General features: G+C 43.7%; 2 protein-coding genes across 8 annotated transcripts in view; one reads left to right on the forward strand and one right to left on the reverse strand.

Annotated features, from left to right (window-relative positions):
- lhfpl3 (LHFPL tetraspan subfamily member 3) overlaps positions 1–5598 on the forward strand; it is a 56120-nt gene extending 50522 nt beyond the window's left edge. For both annotated transcript variants that reach the window (XR_014797307.1, XM_084909528.1), the window contains one exon: positions 2138–5598. The gene's annotated coding sequence lies outside the window, so the exon portion shown is untranslated. The remainder of the gene's footprint in view (positions 1–2137) is intronic.
- Positions 5599–10142: 4544 nt separating this feature from the next.
- kmt2e (lysine (K)-specific methyltransferase 2E) overlaps positions 10143–17024 on the reverse strand; it is a 28470-nt gene continuing 21588 nt past the window's right edge. For all 6 annotated transcript variants that reach the window (XM_084909985.1, XM_084909986.1, XM_084909984.1 and 3 more), the window contains 10 exons: positions 16613–16939; positions 16207–16506; positions 15429–15579; positions 15036–15262; positions 14888–14944; positions 14097–14630; positions 13534–13793; positions 13334–13413; positions 12614–12693; positions 10143–12446 (listed from right to left, as the gene is read on the reverse strand). In XM_084909985.1, coding sequence (XP_084766111.1) covers positions 11415–12446; positions 12614–12693; positions 13334–13413; positions 13534–13793; positions 14097–14630; positions 14888–14944; positions 15036–15262; positions 15429–15579; positions 16207–16506; positions 16613–16939 — 3048 coding nt within the window. In that variant the 3' untranslated portion in view covers positions 10143–11414. The remainder of the gene's footprint in view (positions 12447–12613; positions 12694–13333; positions 13414–13533; positions 13794–14096; positions 14631–14887; positions 14945–15035; positions 15263–15428; positions 15580–16206; positions 16507–16612; positions 16940–17024) is intronic.

Below are 17024 nucleotides of genomic sequence, written 5' to 3' on the forward strand. Positions count from 1 at the left end.
CTAAGGGAGAGGCCAGCCACCCTTCGGAGGAAGCTCATTTCCGCCGCTTGTATCTGCGATCTTGTTCTTTCGGTCACTACCCACAGCTCGTGGCCATAGGTGAGGGTAGGGACGTAGATCGACCGGTAAATTGAGAGCTTCGCTTTTACACTCAGCTCCCTCTTCACCACGACAGACCGGTGCAGCGTCCGCATCACTGCAGCCGCAGCACCAATCCGTCTGTCGATCTCCGGCTCCCTTCTCCCATCACTCGCGAACAAGACCCCGAGATACTTGAACTCCTCCACTTGGGGCAGGAACTCATCCCCGACCCGGAGTGGGCACTCCACCCTTTTCCAGCTGAGAACCATGGCCTCAGATTTGGAGGTGCTGATCCTCATTCCCACTGCTTCACACTCGGCTGCGAACCGTTCCAGTGCGAGCTGGAGGCCTTCACCCGATGAAGCCAACAGAACCACATCATCCGCGAAAAGCAGAGATGAGATTCTGAGGCCACCGAAGTGAAAGCCCTCCGCAACTTGGCTGCGCCTAGAAATCCTGTCCATAAAAATTATGAACAGAATCGGTGACAAAGGGCAGCCCTGGCGGAGCCCATCACCCACCGGGAATGAGTCCGACTTTTTGCCGGCAATGCGAACCAAGCTCTTGCAATGGTTGTATAGGGATCGAATGGCCCGTAGCAATAGGCCAGACACCCCATACTCCCGCAGCACCTCCCACAGGACACCCTGAGGGACACGGTCGAATGCCTTCTCCAAGTCCACAAAACACATGTAGACTGGTTGGGCAAACTCCCATGCACCCTCAAGTATCCTTGAGAGGATAAAGAGCTGGTCCAGTGTTCCGCGACCAGGACGAAAACCGCATTGTTCCTCCTGTATCCAAGGTTCAACTAGCGGACGAACTCTCCTTTACAGCACCCTGGCATAGACTTTCCCAGGGAGGCTGAGGAGTGTGATCCTCCTGTAGCTTGAACACACCCTCCGGTCTCCCTTCTTAAAGATGGGGACCACCACCCCAGTCTGCCAGTCCAGGGGTACTGCCCCTGATCTCCACGCAACATTGTAGAGGCGTATCAACCAGGACAGCCCTACAACATCCAGAGCCTTCAGGAACTCGGGGCGGACCTCATCAACACCAGGGGCTCTGCCACCAAGGAGTTGTTTAACTGCCTCAGTGACCTCGCCTCCGGAAATTGGCGGGTCATTCCCCTCATCCCCAGACTCTGCTTCCTCCTCGGAAGATGTGTCAGTGGGATTAAGGAAGTCCTCGAAGTATTCCTTCCACCGCTTGACAATTTTCTCAGTCGAAGTCAGCAGCGCTCCGCCAGCACTATACACAGTGCAGGTAGACACCGCTTTCCCCTCCTGAGATGCCTGACGGTTTGCCAGAATCTCTTCGAGGCAGTCCGAAAGTCTTTTTCCATGGCCTCTCCGAACTTCTCCCACACCCGAGTTTTTGCTTCAGCCACTGCCCGAGCCGCATTCCGCTTGGCCTGTCGATACCTGTCGGCTGCCTCCGGCTAACCAAGACCGATAGGACTCCTTCTTCAGCCTGGTGGCTCACCTCTGGTGTTTCACCATTTGGTTCGGGGATTACCACCACGGCAGGCACCAACCGCCTTGCGGCCGAAGCTCAATGCAGCAGCTTCGGCAATGGAGACGCTGAACATGGTCCATTCGGACTCAATGTCCCCAGTCTCCCTTGGAATGCTGTTGAAGCTCTGCCGGAGGTGTGCGTTGAAGATGTTCCCACATGGTTCTTAACTGGAAACCAACCAGTACGAAATAAACAAAAAAATTTGTAATCACAACCCCTCCTGTCATTTACCCTCCAGCTTTCTTACCCACTGCTTCTGATGAGAAAGAGCCAAGTTTAATTGTTGTGTTTACAAGCAGTTGCCAATTATTTTTCTTGCATTATCAAATCATGTGCTTAAATTATTTTCTATAATAAATAGATGATGTGGGCACAAGACCTACTCTTGGATTTAAAGACAGAACGATTTTATTCAATTTTATTTATATATCACGAAACCATAGCAACAGTCACCACAAGGCATTTAATATTGGAAGCTAAAGATCATCATGGTTCCAAACTATGTTAATGTCAGCTGATTCTACATTATTTTTCTCAGTGTCTGCAGGTCTTACCACCTAGATGTAAAGTCACTTCAGGATCCAGCTTTCCTCTCCTAGTCAACCTTGGAGCTTGGATGCAGAACTGATGAGTGGAGAATCAACATCAAAGAAGAAGGAGGACAGGAGGAAGTCTGGAAGAAGCCACACAACCTCATTATGGAGACTAGGAGACCTTTTGTCCTCCCTGGAAGCTCTTTCTGTAAAATAGTCCTCAGTTGCATCTCAAAATGCTAATTTTTGCAGGATAAATACTTTAAAAGACTTTGCCCGTCTTGGTAGGTTCATCATCACACCTGAGCTGTTCTGGAAGCGAGGATGGCCGCCAGTGCAGAGGTTCAGCTGAAAAAAACAAATTAAACAAAGTGTGAAAGACATGGCACATCAGCTTCAGGACACAGTTTGGACAAATACCACAGAGTGGCATCCGCTCAAATCGAATTAAATCAGAACGCATTAACAAGACTTTGACCGACACAAATAAGGACTTAACAGACTTGAGGTCAAGGCTGTCAGATCTTCTTTCTTATCACGTCAACAAACTTCCTGCAAAGGACTCCAGCTTTGACACAGTTTGACCTTTTAATTTAAACACGAGCATTGTCTGCAGAGATGTGAGGGACTGGAGAGAATGACAGGGTGGATAAGCGAGCAGGAAGAACACAGCTGTTTTCTTATAATTAAATGTTTGATGTGATAGAATCAAATGGTAGTAATTAGAAGTTTTTGCTGGTGAGGACTGTGCAAAACAGAGTAAAATATAAGTGTACTAAAAGGGCGAAAACATTGGTTATATAAAGTCTATAATCTGTGTATAGCTGTATGTTGATTGTGTCCCTGTGCTTTGTCTTAACTTTAAATTGTACATTTTGAAATGTCATTTTATTGTACCATTAACAGTATGTGCCATAGAGTATCTTGTAATCTGGCAGTATTGTGAGGAACTAAAAAGGGAGTAAGTGCTGGACTCGAACTGTGGATAGGTTTTGTATTGTTGTATCTTTCTTATTTTTGTTTCCTGTCATCCTTCGCTGTCTCACAACAAGAAAAGAACGAAAGGAAGAAATGAGTCTAACTTACAATAAATGTGTTAATGGAAAGAACAAAAAAACTTAACAGGTTATGTGTTTTTGTTTTGGTGCTGAGGTTAGGTGCCTTTTAACACTGAGTCAGGTTGGTAGGCTACCGGTTTGGCCTACTCAGAAGGCCGAACTACTTATACCCGTCTGAAAAACGTAACTTACACATATCTGTTTTTCTACACCCATTGGGTTTAACAAATAACTTACAGTTGTGGTCAGAAGTTAACGTACAGTCATGGATTTTCTCTAAAACATAAACAGGCACAGACCTGGCTTTTAAGCCTAGTGCACAAATTTTCAACTGGGTTGGTCGTAGCTTTGGTCATTCAGGAAGCTTAAACAGCTGGAGGATCATCATTTCAAGTCCGGAAAAAGATGCAAACTGTCACCCTCAGATGAACTGGTTAGGATGCTCAGGAAGCAACAAGGCTCAAGGCTGCAATGAACTGGAAACTGCTGGAACACCAGCATCAGTGTGCACAGTGAAGGAGGTTCTATATCCTTATGGACTGAAAGCATCCTGACCAAGAAGGAAGCCCCTGCTCCAAAATCAAAAACTTCAACCTTGACTGAAATTTGCAGATGTTCACACGGGCAAGCCAAATGCTGTCTGGAGAACGGTTTCATGGCCAGATAAGAAATTAAAGATGTATGCTGCACAATCTTTCCAGTGTCGCAAAAGAGCAGTTCAAGTAAATCATTAAAAACCCCAAATTACCATGACATTCATGCCCATGATAGGTATTTGCAATTGTCTGATCACAACTGCATAAGTGCTTCATTAGGGACTTTTAGAGATGCTGTTTGCTGGAAACTGTTGCCCTTACTCTGTGCCAGGCTTGCTAACAAGTGCTACACCTGTTTCTGTGACCCCCTGACATTATGTGACCTGAGGTAAGTATTTACTCACTGTTCTTGACACCTGTTGACCAAGCACTAGCACTTATTCTGTATATAAAAAACTATAATCTGACCATGACCTACATTGTAGCCTGCTAAATATGTCTTTAGAGAAATCATCTTCCATCAACATACTTACCAGCTATCAAATACTTACAGATTGGAAAACATGGTACTCATAACAAAAATGGCTTCATAAGACATCACATACTCTATTCTTACCAAGACTCTGTTTTCCCTCTCTCTCCTTGAATAAAAATATAGGTTTTGCACTTGAGCAAGATGCACTTCTTTTCCACTGCATGTGTGCCTTTACGGGCCTTTTTTCCAGATCACTGAGTGAAGTAAAAAGCCATAATAAAGCACTCCTAAAGAAAGTACTCCCCCTATAATAGGTTTTCTCACAATCTTTAGCGAGTAAACACAGTTAATAAGTGGAGATTAATCAGTTTTACATTACACCTGCAGGTGCATACCATCCTCAGTTCGTATGTCTCACTTCTCCTAGAATTTTTTTCAATTGTTAGTTCAGGTAATTAAATATTGAATTGCTACTATGTTCATACAGTAAAATCAAGAAGCACTTCATAATACAGCCGATGACCTGTAGTGTGATTTACCCACATTTCAGTACCTGAAAACAATCTGAAGACCTTAACCTCCTAGGACTTGTGGACATCACATTTTGGGTTATTTAGACCAAAATACTCAATTTTGCTCTACAAGGGCTTGATATCCACTTACGAGGACATTATACTGCTACTGTTCTACTGAAATTTTAAATGAATATCCTCATATGTGGCTCTTATTTTTCTTAGAAACAAAAATCAGGTAAAAAAAAAAAATCTGGTAATTCTTTGTTTTTACATTCATTGGGCCCTAATATGCCCAAATATCAAAGAGAAATCAAAAATACATGCATGGAGAGTTCGGGTCTTAGGAGGTTAAAGGAAATAAGAAACAAATTATATTTAAGTATTTTTAAGTGATTATTATTTTCAGATTATTTCTGCACAGAAGTAGATGTTAGCTGGTTTAAGTTGGTTTTTGGAGGGGAAAAACACTCTGATAGTGTAGAAGTCTTTAAAAACTCACAAAAACTGTATGTATCAAATATGATGCACTAGGCAGTAAGGGGTTAAACCTCTTCACACTGACCTATCAATTATTCAGGCAAAATAAAGCCATCTAGTGCCAAAACTGTGGATTCTGTCATGGAACAAAAGACAGCCAACATCCAAAGAAAAGCTTGGAATGACCTTCAAGAAGCCTGGCACACCGTTCCTGAAGACTACTTAAAATACAAGAAAGCTTGGCTAAGATAGTTCAGCCTGTGTTGAAGAACAAAGATTGTCATAGCAAACATTGACTTTCAAGCTTCTTAGAATTGTATAAACTGTTTGGGGGTTTTTTGCCTTGTGTGCTACATTTTTCCATTTTTGTTTGCAAGTGTTTCAATAAATCACTAGTAAAATATTTATATAGATTTTCACTGTACTATAATAACCTATAATAACCACTGTGATAATACATCAAGTATAGTTTTTGCTTCTTTTCTTTTAAAATATTAATATTTTAAAAAATACTCTTGCTTGTAAAACACTAACAGTATAATTAACATTTGCTTATCAAAAATAAATAGATAAATTGGAAATGTTGGGAAATAACACTACATTGTCAGCTATCATAGCTAATAGAAATACAGTAAGTAATATAAATACTTAATTTAATACTAATACTGCATGGCGGTATAAATTTGGTAACATCACGATCAAAATAAAAAAAGACTTATTTTAAAAATACATTGAGCTGCTATGCTGCTGGCATATTATGGCTTCTGCACCTTTCTGAACAGAAACGAGAATTCCTGTTACATCACTGTTTCCACAGAAAGCTGAAGGAGTCCTGATTGTTTGCCTTGCCACCCATCAACATTCCTGATCCAAAAGGTCCACATACCACTTTTAAAATAATAATAATGACAATAACAGAAAGGATTAAATATTTATCTGGGTTGCTATACAGATGCAACTCTGCAGCACATTATGAAAGATATATTTTTTAAAATAAAAAACTCCACATTTTCTTAGAACACGTGATGGTTTGCCAGAATCTCTTCAAGCCAGTCCAAAAGTCTTTTTCCGTGGCCTGTAAGAACTCCCCGCACACCTGAGTTTTTGCTTCAGCCACTACCCGAACTGCGTTCCAGTTAGCCTTTTGGTAGTTATCAGCTGCCTCTGAAGTCCCAGAGGCTAACCAAGCCCGCTAGGACAGTCTTGCTCAGGTATCAACCACCTTGCAGCCACAGCTCAGTGCAGCACCTTCATGGAGGTGAAGGGGGCCCTGAACATGGTCCGTTCTGACTCAATGTCCCCAGTCTTCCTCTGAATGTACTTGAAGTTCTGCCCAAGGTGAGGGTTGAAGATCTGTGCCAAGCATTCCTCCGCCACCTGATCCAACTCATCACCACTTGACAGATCATTTGACAGCTCAACACCTTTCTTCAACCAAGGGTCCAGAACATATGGCCACAGATCTGATGATATGCTTCCAAAATTGACGCCCTGTGGTCTAGGGTATCCTAGTGCCACTTGCACTTATCTACAGCCTTATGTTAGGTTTGCACAGCCTTATGTCTGTGCAAACCTAACTTTGGTTTGCACAGACATCCAGTACAGAACACCGCTTGTGTTCAGATCTGGCAATATGAAGTCTAAGTTTGATTACAGTTCGTTCATCCATGTTCCTACTTGCACCTATGGTCACACGCTCTGAGCAGTCTAATTGAAAGAATGAGGTTAATATAGGTGGATATAAGCAGTGGAAATGAGCTAGGGTGGCTAGGCTCAGCCTTAGAAATAGAATAGGAGGGACTTAGGCTACGTTTACACTGCAGGTCTTAATGCTCAATTCCGATTTTTTGATCAAATCCGATTTTTTTGTCTGCTTGTTCACACTACAAATAAAATGCGACAGCAAACGCTCTCTAGTGTGAACGCTCAAAGCGGCCCGCATGCGCAAAAGAAGACGTCACACACAACGCACTCCGTTTATACCCAGAGCAAACAATATTGTTTGACTGATGGCCCTTAATATAAAGACTTCAGACTTTACGTTTCCCAATTTTTGCTTTAAGTTATTTTGTTATTTACATAATAATGTAAATAACCTAATAATTACCCTTATTGCTGTTTAAGAGAGGAGCGGTGCTTCAAAGGATAGTTGCAGATTTCTGTCAGAATCTGCAGATTATACAGTACAAATAAAATGCAGGTCTTAATGCTCAATTCAGATTTTTTGATCAAATCCGATTTTTTTGTGTGCTCATTTACACCACAAATAAAATGTGACAACAAACACGCTCTAGTGTGAACCCTCAAAGCGGCCCACATGCGCAAAAATTTTGCTTTAAGTTATAAAGTTATTTTGTTATTTTCATATGGCCTAATAGTGATCCTTATTGCCGTTTTAGAGAGCAGTGGTGCTTCAAAGGATAGTTGCAGATTTCTGTCAGAATCTGCAGATTATACAGTACAAATAAAATGTTCACGTTTCTCCAACGTTGTCTTCCCAACAGTTTCACTGACAAATACACGGGATGGCCAGGAAGCGTTCGCGATGTCTTCTCGGGCGCTTCTCTGGCGCTGATAATTGGCTTCTGTCTTGTGTCGGTGACGTAAAAGACGGATTTAATGCGACCTGACCGTTCAAACGGCAGTCGCTTTCTAAAACATCGGATATGTATCGGATTCAGTACCACATACGAAAGTGACCCAGATCGGATTTGAAAATATCGGATTTGTGCCGTTCACACTGTCATAACATCATCGGATATGGGTCGCATAGGGTCAAAAAAATCGGATTTGATGCGCTTTCGCCTGCAGTGTGAACGTAGCCTTAGAGTACACACCTCAATATCAAAAGAAGTCAGCTTGGGTGGTTAGGGCATCAGACCAGGATGCTTCCTAGGTGAGGTTTTCCAGGCATGTCCTTCTTGGAGAAGGCTAGCCTGGAAACCCCCCCTTCCCAGATGAGCTGGGGAGAAGTTGTTCTTTTCTGCTTAGGCTGCTTTCCACATGACCCAAGCCCAGATAAGTGGGAGAAAATGGATGGATAACTGTTGAAAGATCTTAAACTTTCACAAAGTTGTAGAAAATAACAGAACTGCTTTTATATCCTTTTTTGTGATGAGTAATGACTTGTAGGTCTAAATATGCAGCAAACAGAGAACTCACATGTGAGTCCTGGTTGTCACCCTCACTTCCAAAACACTGTGAAGGGCAGAGGCAGCACACCAGCTACTTGATTAAAATCAAGACATGTGCACGGCCATCTGCTCACATGAATCCTAACAGCCTTCAGGGGGCTGTACACCTCTTAGAGGGAAGATTAGTCTCTTTGTTAGAGGAAGTTATGAGTCATTATTGGCTATTTTGTTTCAACCAGAGACTAAAGCCTAATCACTATAGTGCCTCGTGAGGCCGTAATGCTCGTTATACACTCAAGGCAAAATTGGATGGATGTATGAATATAGACGGTGTTGCTATTATTGGAACCACTACAAGGACTGGATGACTTCAGAGTAAAGCCACACCGTGCCCTAAATCAGAAGGGTCCATCCTCTATACGGTGACCTTTTCATGACATCTCAGCTCCATGTGATCTCACTTGGTTCAGTTTCTTTTATTCTTAACTTTACTTTGAGCTGAATAAACATTTACTCTCTGGAGGACAAAGCCATCCCCACCCGCTAACATTAGGTGTGTAAATAAATCCTCGTTAGACCTTCCTCAAGGGAGTGCCTTTCCTTATTTTTGGTCATATATATGTTGCTGGAGGCTTTAGGCTGCTATAAATGTTCAGTATCAGACATTTTTTCCACTCTTTGACAAATGTCATTATTGCCAATAAGGTCATCTACTCCTGTCCCACACTTTTTATTTGCAAGTGGCAGCCAATCAAAAGAAAGTTAGCTTACAGGGAGAGGAGGGGTGATTCAACAACGCCCACTACAAGAAAAATAAGGATTAATTTGAAGTGTGAATGATGCACAGCTACTCTATAAAGGCTCTTCCACACCGATGTGTGGTATTTCATGCATTACACATATTTTGGACTCTACTTTAGACCTATTCTTAATGCAGCTGTACACAGACTGTTATTTTACAGGATGAATTTGAAGCCAATTGGACCACTGCATTTGGCAACAAGTGCACTCTTAGATGAAAACATGCATCAGTACTGAATATACAATGATCTGGAAATGGTAAAATACCATCATTTAAACTCAGACACACAGCTAGACGCTGCTCCGGGGCAGCTGGATTTGGTGGTTCCAGCTCTCCCAACATGAGCTCAGACTACCTCACTGACATGCTGAAATATGTATGAAAGCGGTCGCGATTCAGCTTCAACTACTGGATCAAATAAAATTCTCCCTGCTGCTGCCTTCTCCTGAGATGAAGGATAAACCTCAAATCTCAGTGTCTTAGTTTTTTTTCTTGCTTAGAAACATCAGGACCAGCTAATAATGGCTTGATGTTGACTTGCCCGCCCCCACTGCATTTATATACTTAATATACAAGTTTGGATCTTTGTCTCACTGCTCCGTGTATAACAACCTTAAAGACGAGGGTTTTAAACCTAAACACCGTATGAACTGTTAAGCACGATAGTTGTTGTCAGTGGTACTGGTACAGTTGACAACACTGCCAACGCAGATGCACCTGGGGTATGAATTTGAAAAGAATTACATTGCCACGTTTGAATGATCTCAGTCACAAGATTTTCAGAAAACCTGACTTTGCGTTCCAATGTTTAATTAGTAACAGTGTTTGGATATTGATTATAAATGTGCTGTAGGTGGGCAGTATTATTACCTCTCAGCCTCAGTTTTCTGCTGTCCTTGGATGATTTCAATCTGAGCGGATATTTGTCAAAGCAGCCGGCAGCAAAGACGACGGCACAAATGTTCCCCGGCAGACAAATGTTCCCCGGCAGACAAATGTCACGACAAGTGGTGTAAAACTGTCATTACAGTGATTTATTATAATGAACCATGAAAATAGCCAACCAGTGCAGTGTCTGTGAGTCTCTCCCCTCCACACAAACATACACTCACACACACAAATGATTTAAAAAAAAAAAAAAAAAAAAAAAAAGAAAAGAAAAAAAAAAAAAAGACCAAGTTGAATAGTTGAGGATAGGAGGGTGGAGGGGGTTAAAATAAAATAAAAATAATGCTACAGTCACAGAAACATTCAGCTTTGCCAAGAAGAGCGTTTGTATTTACAACAATATTTAAAAAAAATAATAAAAAAAAAATAAAATAAAAAAAAAATAAACAGTATGGGAGCAAATTGTACAAGCATAGAAAAAAAAAAAAAAAAAAAAAAAAAAAAAAAAGCGAATATGTACAACCTGTTCTTGGTGAAAGCTGGAGTAACCACCTATACATTAAATTACATTTTCTACAAAGAACCATTGATATTCAAAAATAAACCGCTAACATCCTACCTGTGGGCCAGACCACCCAGCCTACCTCAGAAGACACTCGTTTTTACATGAAATCTCACGCACGCTTTGCTTATCTAAGCAGCCACACACACTCACACACACAAACGAGTTCGGCCTCCTGTGGCAGTGAGGCAGGTTTCCCCGAAACTGGTCTTTTTTTTTTTTTCTTTTCTTCTTCTGAATCTGCAGCGGTGAACAGATATTTGTTGTCAGACAGAGGAATAAAAAAAATATTTGTCTTTTTTTCTTCTTCTCTATACAAAAAGAGCTTTCTCTGCGCTATAATGAACCACTAGATTAAAACAAATAAATGGTGTATAGAGATGACAACAGATGAGTGAGAGGAGGAAGTAAAATGTTTAACTGACAAAGGGGAAAGGAAGAGGAAGGATATAGGCTGGAATGTCCATTGATAAACAAAGTGCCTTACAACGGGAGTCCAAACAAGACACAGAACAAAGATCCTTCCTCTCCATCACAGGAAGGATATTATAAAAACAAACATGGAGGCCAGAGAGAAAAGGGCTATGAGCACCGGGGAGAATCGTCTATCTTTATTTTTATAGTCTGTCTTGAAGATTTATTTCACTGTCCTTTTTTGTTAAAATTTTATGTCTTTTTTGTTTTTCTTAAAAAGTACCCTTTTATCCCACAATCAGCTGTTTTTCCACTGGCCATGTGTACAGGTACATAGAAAACATATCTACAGCGTATGGTACATGCCCCCTCACGATGAGTTCTCAGGGGCTGCCAGACACCGGCAGCAAGAAGGGGCGGGTCAGTGCCACCCTGTGCTCAGGTACCCCGAGCTGTGGAAGGGGGTCGAGGATGCAGGAGCTCCACGAGTCCCAGAAGGCATCTGGGAGGCAGCGGCCTGAGACTGGCCTTGTTGAGTCTGTTGGGGAGGAGGTGGGGGAGGTGGAGGCAGTCCGGTCTGCTGAAGGGGTGGGGGGTAGGAGGATGGGGGTACTGAAGAGTTCGCTGCAGCACCAGGGTGCATCAGTGCCGGCTGAAACCCCCCTAAGTTCTGATAGTGGTGGGGCTGCATTGGGGTGTTGGTAGAGGGGGCTGGAGGAGGCGGAGGAGGTGGTGGCGGAGGGGTAAGTGACAACAGGGTGCCTCCTGAAGGAGGCGGCTGCTGCTGTTGGGAGGTCTGACCCTGTGGGGGAGGAGGTGGAGGAGGTGCAGTTGTCATCATGAGCTGATGTTGCTGGATGGGAGGTGGCTGCAGGTTGACGTGTAGCAGGGTGGGGCCAGGCATCGGGTGTGGAGGCGGAGGAGGTGGCGGCGGAGGAGCAGCTGAACTCTGATAGTGCACGCTGTGGGGAAGAGTCTGCATCAGGGGCTGAGAGCTTGGAGGATAGGGCGGCGTGACAGAGGGTTTAAACCCAGGGAAAGGTCCGGCAGGTGAGGGGCTCTGGCTTGGAAAATAGGCTGTGGAAACAGGCGGTGCTGGCGGTGGAGGTGGTGGTGGCGGTGGAGTGTTCTGTGTATTATACTGCGGAAAAGCACTGGGCCCAGTCTGAGTCTGGGGCTGTGGTTGGTTCTGAGTTTGGGCAGAGAACAGCGCCCTCTGGCTGCGATAGGGCGAACCCTGAGCCTGAGGCTTTGGAGAGTGGAGGAGGGACGATCCAGGGTAGTGGACTGGTGAGGAGGGTAACGGGGTGGGGTGCAGCTTTGTCGGTGTTAGCGGGGCCGATTTGGGTCCTGTCGGCTTGCTGGTCAGATTTGGCGTCCGAGGTTGACCATCGGCATCTTCCTCCTTTGATGGCCGACCAGAAGGTTGGACAAGAGGGCCAGGAGAACAGGGCTGCAGAGGAGACGGACAAAAGTAAGCAGAGATGAGTCAAATTAATCAATTTAATCAATTAAACTTTAACAGCAAACATGACTAAAATTAATTAAATGTAATAAAATAAATAATAATAAAAATAAACTGGCAATAAAACTGGTGATGATAGCCTGACGTCAACTCACTGTGTGGGTCGGGGTCTTCTGGATACTCGGAGATGCACACTCCCTCATCGAAGGCGTATCTCCACCTTCTGTCTCACCATCTAAAAAATACAAAACAGATCATCATTTTAAAAAAGAAAAAAGAAACACGAAAAATATAAACAGCTCTGATGGAGACAGATCTGGTTGTATGACCATGCATGCATGGTTTAAAATGCTTGCAACACATTGATAGTAAAAAGCATTTCAATACAAATACATTTAACCACAAGCCACTCAAAACACACATTCAACAAAGAATGACACACAGTTCTTTAGTTAAATCCAGATTGTTTAATTCAGGTTATGAGAAAACAAATTACTTTATTATTCCAGGATTTCCTGCACACCAGCTGCCTTCATATTGCAAAAAACAAAAAAAAAAAAATGCAACTCATTTTACTCTCACAAAGAAACTAAGCACTCACCACCACTTCACTCACAGACAAACTAAAAAAATAAATAAATAGGGAAATAGGGTAACTACAGTGTTCATGTACTACAGCAGCGCACCCCTCAAACTGCTACAGGTATTTTGGGTGCTGGTTCCTTGAAAAATGTTGTCAGTAAACATGATCAACTACTATTACAAAAGGCTTAAGGGCACTTCTGTACATGCACAAGGAGTTTCTGCCCATGGTAGGCTGTAACATATAGGGTTTGCTTCTCCATCCTCACACCGTACGATTTCCGTTTTCTTACCTGTGTCTTTGTCTTTGCTGAGCAGCAGAGCTCGGTGGTAGCTGCGCTCTCGGGCCTGCTCTACAGAAGTCGACGATGTCCTGAAGTGAAACATCAATAAGAAGACTTTATGTACTAAGGTTTGCTACCATGAATGCAGAGCTTTTTTTCTGTTTACACATTTCTCTGTAGTTATCATTTCAACACATTAAAGCACACACCACTGTCCTTCTCCTCCCTCCTTCTCTCCGGTGGACTCTGCCTCCTCGTTTGTCTGTGGCTCTCTTAAAGCTGCGGTGGTGGTGGTGTTGGAGAGAGCCGCGGAAGCAGGAGGTAGAGGAGGCTCGCTGGTGGTCTCTAGAGAGACAGAGAAGGCGTCCACAGCTAGAGGCGGCACAGTGGAAACGGGAGAGCTGCACTCGGTCTTGGAGCCGCTGCGACGGGCTTCGCGTTGACGCTTACGGTATTCTAGCAGGGAAACCTGGGAAGAAGCAGAACCACAAAAAACATTAAGTCAAACCAGTAGAGGGCAGCATTTGAAGAATAATAATTCAACCTTTGGAAGCATCAATACTTCTGGAGTCCCGCTGCCAACCTCATTTGTTTGCAATGTATTGGTACTCTCTCTGCAGATTATATAAGTAACTAGTTATTTTTTCAGACTGTTGACTAATTAACTGTTTGTTTAAACTGTCTGGGGGCAAAATGCATTTACAATCTCATTAAGGGCCATTTAGTGTTTTCAGATAGCTTCTTTTTCATCTCTATAGGTCAGTAATCTCACCTTTTTCTTCTGTGGGGGGTTCTGTGCAGAGCCTCCTCCGTCACCAGCGCTGTCCCCATTCAGCGAGCGTGAGAAGCCAAGAGAACTTCCCTCCTCAGAGCCGGGGTGAAAGAGCTGCCCTTGGCCTTCGCTAAACGAGGGCTGGGAGCCAACCAGTGACCCCGTTCCTGCTGAGGGTCCTGCTGCAGCCTCAGGTCTGAAGGGGGCTGCCAGAGGCTCCAGAGTGTGGGAGGGGGTGAGGTCCCTTAAGTTTGAATTGACTGGAGAGAAGTTCAGGCCAGCTGGTCCAGTCGGGCCCCTCTCTGGGCTTTTTATCCAGCCAGAATAAGAGGAAGCACATGCTTCTGTAGACAAGGGAGCCTCACTGGTGCTTTCTACACCCCCACTATCAGGCCTGTCCTCTCCACAGTCCACCGACTCAGCAGGTGGAGGCTGTGGACTCTCTGGAACTGACACCTTGGCTTCTGACGGGAGTCCATCTGAACTAGGAACCCTGATGCAGGGAGAGGACGCCAACGAAGGAGGACGATCGGCCTGGGTGAGAAGCAAGGGATGAATATACAACATGAACACTGATAAGGCATAACACTAAGAACATGTCTGCTTAACAGACTTAAATTGACATTATGTTTTGGATTACTGGTTTATGTTTGGATGTAGCTGCACATTTTTATTATAGAAAAACTATTACAGCAATACTACTGCATTTTCAAATAGTATAATACTGGAACTGAGGGAGACTGATGGTTAAAGTCATTTCCAAATTAAATATATTAGAGGTATGATCTTACCTCCTGCACACAGGGTTTTCGGTTGACCTCTGGTGAGTTCTCCCCTGAAGATTCATTCTGTGTAACCACAAACACACTTAGCCACTTTTTCTTCCTCATGTAAATAAACATGTAACGTTTACAGGCTTATGCATAAACACAGCTTTACCTCCTGAGGGGCATTAAGCGTTGGCGTTGGGGTGCTGGGCAAGGGCTCCGTGCTTGGCTCCTCTGTTCGGGGACGTGGAGGGGTGGCCATTAAGGCTGGTGTCAGCGGCGTCTCCGACTGTTCTGTCCGGGTGGGCGTGGCACAAGGGGAACCGTAGGGCGTTGAGCTCTCAGACATACAAGCGTCCAAAGGACTCAACCTTCGCTTTTTCAAAGGAGTGGGCAACTCTGCAAGATGTCAAAATGAGCGTGGCATCTATGATTTAAAGTTGGCTTGATTATTTACTGTTATTAAGACTGGTTTCCTTTACCATCATTGAATAAATGGACAATTTTCTTTGTTAGGTTTGTAGTTTAAGTGGCATTAGATTGATCAGTTCGAACCCAGATTTACCTGGTAGCGAGCAGGTGCCATTATAGGGTAGGGGGCTGTCTGAGTCTCCGTTAATGGAGGGGCTGAGGGGGCCTTCACCGGGCATGAGAAGACTTGGCCGTCTGCCTGGGCTGGTGGAGCCTTCCTCCTCTAGAGCTTGCTTCAACCATCGCTGTAAAAACAGAGCCATTATAACAAAGAGAAAGAGTGCACAGGAGACATTCACAACAGTTTCAAACATCTAGTGGCAGGTATATCTACTTAATATTGTAATAAAAATATAGAAACTAACCTAAATGGTCATGGTATTAATCAAGTTACCTAGATGGTGTGTAAAAGGAGAGAAGTTTCTAATTTCAAGCTTAAAAAAACAAAACAAAAAAAAAAACAACAACCTCTCCCTATTCATTTAGATAGGGGCAAAATAAGTACCTATAGGTTTTAACAAGATAGCTGCTGAATGATAAATTCTGCTTCTAGACGCACTTTAGTAAAGGAGAATATAAATTCAGCAACTTATTAAAGGAAGCTTCTAAATAAAGCAGCTAAACAGTGACAGTCCTGTCCCTCGATAATATTCTGGGCGACTTCAAATGAGTTCATCCCACTGGAAACTTTTTGATTCATTCATGGAGACGGAGTTAACAAAGATTGGAAGAAATTCAAAGGCTGTGGCATTTTGGGAAAACTTAGTAATTTCCTATGTAAACAAAGATCTACTTTCCAAATCTAGCTGTTTAAGTTTTTCCCATGAGCATCAAAGAAAGGCAGGATTGCTTTAAAAAGCAGAAGTCTGTACCTTCTTGCAGGAACCAGTGGTTGGTGGCATTTCGGGTAGTTCTCGGGAACGCCGTCTCCCGGTGGGGACCCCGGGAGATGTGGGGCTGCGGTTTGCCAAGAACGGGGACAAAAAGCGGACATAGTGTTTGGGCGTGCTGTAGACCTGCTGGGAGCAGGCTAGGCCTGGCAGGGCGTTGAGCTGCGTGGCCAGCACTTCAGGGTCACTGCTTATTCTCAGCGGCCTTTCTGGGACTGGTTCTGGTGTTCGTACAGCACCACGGTCCTGCTGTTTCTCGCCTACCCACTCATTCACAAAGTGCTGTGGAAAAGAGTTTGAGAAGATGTCAAAATTCTAAAGGGTTCCTGAACATTTTTTAAAAAGCCAGAAATATGTTTCATATGCAGAATTAGACATGTGCCTGTACCTTTTTTGTTCTGAAAGTCTTGCTCCCTGTTCGGTTTCTGTCAGGTGCAGGTGAGCTGCTGTGCGGAGGACTGGTGTCGGGTGCTTGTGTGGAGATGGCCTCCGGCTCTGGCACAGTGGGTGTTTCTCCTTCAGGGGCTTCATTGGTCACAGGCTCCACAGACTCAGTTGGAGAGCTGGGAGGCAGGTCAGAACAAGTGCTGATAGTGCGAGCTCGTCGCCGCTGTTGCCCAATGTGAGTACGATTTCTTGAGAAACTTTTCCTGTTCCTCGTGCCTTTAACTTTGGCTGGCTTTAGACCTGGCTCCTCTTTTACTTCCAGAAGTGGCTATAAAAAACACATTTGAGAGTTCAATAACATCACATTTGAATACATAAATCTCTTAAAAATCTGACAATAGCTTGCTCCAAAC

This window comes from Perissodus microlepis, chromosome 17 (assembly GCF_051167445.1).
Source record: "Perissodus microlepis isolate ML-2025 ecotype Zambia chromosome 17, ASM5116744v1, whole genome shotgun sequence".
Classification (NCBI taxonomy): Eukaryota; Metazoa; Chordata; class Actinopteri; order Cichliformes; family Cichlidae; genus Perissodus; species Perissodus microlepis.